This window comes from Pelodiscus sinensis, chromosome 3 (genome assembly GCF_049634645.1).
Source record: "Pelodiscus sinensis isolate JC-2024 chromosome 3, ASM4963464v1, whole genome shotgun sequence".
Taxonomy (NCBI): domain Eukaryota; kingdom Metazoa; phylum Chordata; order Testudines; family Trionychidae; genus Pelodiscus; species Pelodiscus sinensis.
In genome coordinates, this window is record NC_134713.1 from 127,240,605 (window position 1) to 127,246,604 (window position 6,000).

The following is a 6,000-nucleotide window of genomic DNA, read 5'->3' on the forward strand; positions in this document are numbered from 1 at the left end:
CATTAAATATTCTACTTGCTACCCTGGAAAGTATGGTTTCAGGTTTTTTTTAATATATAAAACTAATGAGAAACATGAGACGCTTCTAGATAATGTAACAAAGCACTTAAATTATTAATGTTGATATTTATTTTGCAATTGTAACTGTTACATTCATGTGTGTTATAGGAAGTGGCAAACAGACCAGTAAAATATAACCACAACATGTATAATTGTCTCATCACTGTCTAACTACAAGGCTCAAACTGAAAAACACTAATTGCTACTTTTAATTTTATTTGTATAATATGGATCAAAAGTGACTAACTCACAATCTTTTGTCTCCATAAAGTGTATTCAGTTAAAACGATTGCTGCATATATAACATCCCGTGTAGCCCATAATCTGTTAATTCTCTAACTTGTTTTCCAGTAAGTAAATTTGTTATTAAAAATTTTAAACATTATTTAAATTCCAAGTCATATGCATTTAAAATATGGAATTTGCAGAAAAATTTATTTCGACGTTTGTTATGTTGTATTCTATTCAGAGTTTGTATGTTTTACATGAACGTAGTAACATTTTTAGCACCTTTACAATCTTAAAAAGGTATGTTATCAGGTGGCTGTATTTTAATTGCTTAAACATGCATCATCATTAGAAAGCCAACTGGGATGCCTTGTTTTGCTCCTTGCAAAATGAGAGAAAGAAAAATAGTCGGCACAACATTTTAAAGAACTAGGGTACAACAGATATCTAGAATTTGAACCACGGCTATATATAAGCCTTTGTTTTAAAATAAATTAATATCCCTCACAGTTTATGGATAAAACACAATGAAACCTGCATTCATATTTATCATGCCAGCATTAAGGGCTCACCAGAAAAAAAGTTAGCATCTCCCCCACATAAGTGATTTAAAGGCAATTGAATTTGGATATGGATGGATCACATAATATATCCCACGACATGTCCAACAATTTTCACAGATTCATGGAGTTTAAGGCCAAAAGAAGTCATCAGATCATGTGCTCTGACCTCCTATATATCAGATACCATTAAATTTCACCCAGTATTGAGCCTACTAACTCATGTTTGACCAGAACCAACTTTCAAAAAGGAATCCGCTGTTAATTATAGTTTGAGTGTACCAGTAACAAAATTCACCACTTCTCCAAGGAGCTTGTTCCAATTGTCAATCACTCTCACTTAAAAACATGCACCTTACTTCCTAACTGAATTTGCCTGGCTGGAGTACTTTGCTTCTCTTAAATAAAAGGTAATCTTACTTGTTGACAGTCCCTTGGATGGTCACTTACTCTGAAACCTGCCTTAGGGTATGAAAAGCTTAAAAGTGTAAATATATATTTAAAAGTACTAAGAGACAACAAGAATCTACTTGCTCTATATGGATGTTAAGGATTCCCTATGTTTCCCCTAGCCTCTTTGGCCAAAGCTTCACCTGCCTCTCCCCAGTCCCCCACCCTCCATCACAGCTGCTATATTAGATATGTGTTTCATTCTGATGAATAAAAATAAGAGATTCTCCACTTAAGTTGCATCATATTTTTGGAATTTGAAGCTCTCAGTTTCTCAAGACACTTAAAAAGAAAAAGTAAGCATTACCTTCACCAGCACAAGTTCTTTGGTGATGTTGGACATACAGCAGTCAGCTCAGTAACAGAGTGGGGAATAGAACCCATGTCTCCTAACTCCCAGGTCCTTAAGTATCACCAACAGACCACATTACCTCCCATTAACTGTCCTCAAGAAGTCAAGAGTTTTGCATAAAAATGAATGGCATGATACAAGCCATATTTTGTGAAGCACCCTGGGATTATTAAGGGTGAAATTTGCAGTAGATATACAAAGCACTGCTTCCTGAATGAAGCAACCCCTCTACTTAATGCCTGCAACTTTGCAGAAAGTATGATTATATCCTGAAACAGAGAACTTCTCTGAGCATTCATATTTTCATACCGCTCCCCCCCCCCCCCGGCACGTTTACAAGTCAGCGACATTAACCAGCTGCTCAATTACTGTGCGCAGATGCGACCAAAAGAGCGTCTCAATCCAACTTCCCCTGCGAGCAAAAGGCAGCGAGTGGAAAGGAACAGGAGCAGGTAGCGCGTGGCCCCGCAAGCTGCCGAATATCTGCAGCAAGCCCCCTCTTTGGGCCAGCGGGAGCGGGCTGCAGCGCCCAACAGAGAGACAACGCTGCCCGCACGTGAGCCGGTAGCCCGGCTGCAGAGTGGCCGAGGGAGGAGCGCCCGCGGCCCGCCGGAGCCCCCGTCCTCCTCCGAGGCAGCCCCTCCTCTCCCCCCCCCCACACCGGGAGCCGCCGTCCCCTCTCGGGGCCCGCCTCTCACCTGGGCCTCCACGGGAGTCCAGATGCCGCCCAGCAGCAGGAGCCGCACCGCCAGCCCCGTCCCCGCCGCTGTTCTCCGGGCGGCTCCGCGGCCGCTGCTCATGCTGCTCCGACCTGGCCCCGCCACCCTAGGGGGGGGCGCGCCCCGCTCCGCCGCGCGGCCCCGGAAGAGGGATGGACGCGGAGGGGGGGGGGGGGGGTCGCAGGGACCAACTGACACTCTCCGCGCTGCTGCTGCCGGGCACCTGTCAGGCGAAGGCTCCGCCACGCTCGCCTCAGCCGCGCTCCCGTACGCGCCGGCCCGGTCCCCCCGCCTGCCGCCTCGCACAACCGCCTTCTGCCGCGCAAAGCACTCTGGGAAGTCGAGTCCAATCGGCCGCTCTTTCTAACCCGCTTCGGGGTCTGGGACTACAGGAGGCGGGGCCCTGGGCAGTGGCCAATCAGAGACAACCACGCGCACCTTCAAAACAAGAGGAGGTGACAGTTCACGGGGAGTCAGAAAGGGGCGGAGCTAAGGTTGCCTGCAGCCTTCTGCTCCGCTCTCCCCCCTCCCGTCTTCTGTGCGCATGAGGCTAGAGGGCGTCCGAGCGGGTTTTCCGTGACGTAGACTCTGCACAGCTGGCCGGTGTAGTTCGCGTCCCTGTGTTCTGCTGAGTGCTCGGATCGTAGGGGCAAGCGCTTCAGTGGCTGTTTCCCTTGTGCTCAGTTTCCCTGCTTGGCTGTGGGGAGTTCCTTCTATGCAGACGTACTGGAAAATATTATTTTAAAAAATTAGAAAATGTGTTGGTAAAATAAAAATAGCCCTCTTTTGACAATTGTAGGAAACCACCATGGTGATGGCAACACCATCTAGTGCTGAGACCATGGCATGGGTGTGAAGAGGACCTCTGACTTCTTAGAAAGTGATTTAAGTGAGCTGGGGCACTTCACTCTACTCTGTCTCTGCCTTTTGGAATATGAAAGACAACATGTAGTCCCGTGGCACCTTAGGATATGTCTACACAGCAGCATTATTTCAGAGTAACTGACATTATTCTAAAATAACATAGTGCATGTCTACACTACAAGCCTTTATTTCAAAATAATGTGGCGCTGGAGAACTTCTTATTCTGACTCATGGTAACCCTCATTTCACAAGGAGTAAGGGAAGTTGAAGGAAGAGCGCTCTTCTTTCAACTACACACATATATAGATAGATAAATAGATGATAATTTTTTGTTAGTCTCTAAGAGCAAAAGTCAAAATAAGCTATGCCGCTTGAGCTTCGTCAATTGCATAGCTTAAGTTGCAATAGCTTAATTCGGCTTTTGGCTCTGTGTACACTGCAGGAAGTTAAAGGAAAAACACTCTTCCTTCGACTTCTCTTATTCCTTGTGAAATGAGGGTTACAGGAGTCAGGGTAAGACATCCTCTGGCTCACCATTATTTCAAAATAATGGCTTGCTGTGTAGACACGCTATTTGTTATTCTGGAATAACATCAGTTATTCCGAAATAATGAGAATGTGTTGACACAGCCTAAGGTGCCACAGGACTACTAATTGTTTTTAAGGTTACAGACTAACACTGCTACCCCTCTGAGACTTCTGCAACATGGTCATACAATACAACCTCTATTATACAAGTTGTAATGATTGGAAATTGCTTGTTATCAAAAATGAATCAGGTTCCCTCATGTCTACTAATTATACTGAAATTCTGTCAAGAACCCAGATTTATTCAGTATCCCCTCCCTGCAATATTATTAACAGAACACAGCCTCAGTTACCTACTTTTATAAATGTGAGTCTCAAATAATATTTGCTAAAGTCCATTGAGAGCCTTGGAGATAAGAAGCTATAGAACATAAGAACATAACATAAGAACATAAGAACGGCCATACTGGGTAAGACCAAAGGTCCAACTAGCCCAGTATCCTGTCTACCGACAGTGGCCAGCACCAGGTACCCCAGAGAGGGTTGACCGAAGACAGTGATCAAGCGATTTGTCTCCTGCCATCCCTCTCCAGCCTCTGACAAACAGAGGCCAAGGACACCATTTTATCCCCTGGCTAATAGCCTTTTATGGACCTAACCTCCGTGAATTTATCCAGCTTCCCTTTAAACTCTATTATTGTCCTAGCCTTCACCGCCTCCTCTGGCAAGGAGTTCCACAGGTTGACAACACGCTGTGTGAAGAAGAACTTCCTTTTCTTAGTTTTAAACCTGCTACCCATTAATTTCATTTGGTGTCCTCTAGTTCTTCTATTATGGGAACTAATAAATAACTTTTCTTTATCCGCCCTCTCCACACCACTCATGATTTTATAGACCTCTATCATATCCCCCCTCAGTCTCCTCTTTTCTAAACTGAAAAGTCCCAGTCTCTTTAGCCTCTCCTCATATGGGACCCGTTCCAAACCCCTAATCATTTTAGTTGCCCTTTTCTGAACCCTTTCCAAGGCCAAAATAACTTTTTTGAGGTGAGGAGACCACATCTGTACACAGTATTCAAGATGTGGGCGTACCATAGTTTTATACAGGGGCAGTAAGATGTTCTGGGTCTTATTTTCTATCCCTTTCCTAATAATTCCTAGCATCCTATTTGCCTTTTTGACCGCCGCTGCACACTGTGTGGAAGTTTTCAGAGAACTGTCCACGATAACTCCAAGATCTCTTTCCTGATTTGTCGTAGCCAAATTAGCCCCCATCATACTGTACGTATAGTTGGGGTTATTTTTCCCGATGTGCATTACTTTACACTTATCCACATTAAATTTCATTTGCCATTTTGTTGCCCAATCACTCAGTTTGGTGAGATCTTCTTGGAGTCCCTCACAGTCTGCTTCTGTCTTGACTATCCTAAACAATTTGGTATCATCTGCAAACTTTACTACGTCACTGCTTACCCCTTTCTCCAGATCATTTATGAATAAGTTGAAAAGGATTGGTCCCAGGACTGACCCTTGGGGTACACCACTAGTTACCCCTCTCCAATCTGAAACTTTACCATTTATTCCTACCCTTTGTTTCCTGTCTTTTAGCCAGTTCTCAATCCAAGAAAGGACCTTCCCTCTTATCCCATAGCCATGTAATTTACACAAGAGCCTTTGGTGAGGGACCTTGTCAAAGGCTTTCTGAAAATCCAAGTATACTATATCTACTGGATCCCCCTTGTCCGCATGTTTATTAACCCCTTCAAAGAACTCTAATAGATTAGTAAGACAGGATTTCCCTTTACAGAAACCATGTTGACTTTTGTCCAACAAATTATGTTCTTCTACATGCTTCACAATTTTATTCTTTACTATTGTTTTGACTAATTTGCCCGGTACTGAAGTTAGACTTACTGGTCTGTAATTGCCAGGATCGCTTCTAGAGCCCTTTTTAAATATTGGTGTCACGTTGGCTACCTTCCAGTCATTAGGATTTAAAGGATAGGTTACAAACCACAGAAAATAGCTCAGCAATTTCCCATTTAAGTTCTTTTAGAATCCTTGGATGAATGCCATCCGGTCCCGGAGATTTGTTAACATTAAGTTTTTCTATTTGTTCCAAAACCTCCTCTAATGACACTTCAATCCGGGACAGTTCCTCAGATTCAGCACCCACAAAGGACGGTGCAGATTCAGGAATCTCCCCAACATCCTCAGCCGTGAAGACTGAAGCAAAGAAA

The 6,000-nt window shown here is 43.9% G+C and overlaps 1 protein-coding gene across 2 annotated transcripts in view; it reads right to left on the reverse strand.

Moving 5' to 3' along the window:
• Positions 1-2,708, reverse strand: part of ERO1B (endoplasmic reticulum oxidoreductase 1 beta) — a 50,088-nt gene extending 47,380 nt beyond the window's left edge. For both annotated transcript variants that reach the window (XM_075924807.1, XM_075924806.1), the window contains exon 1: positions 2,349-2,708. In XM_075924807.1, the coding sequence (XP_075780922.1) occupies positions 2,349-2,450 (102 nt within the window). In that variant the 5' untranslated portion in view covers positions 2,451-2,708. The remainder of the gene's footprint in view (positions 1-2,348) is intronic.
• Between the last annotated feature and the right edge of the window lie 3,292 nt (positions 2,709-6,000).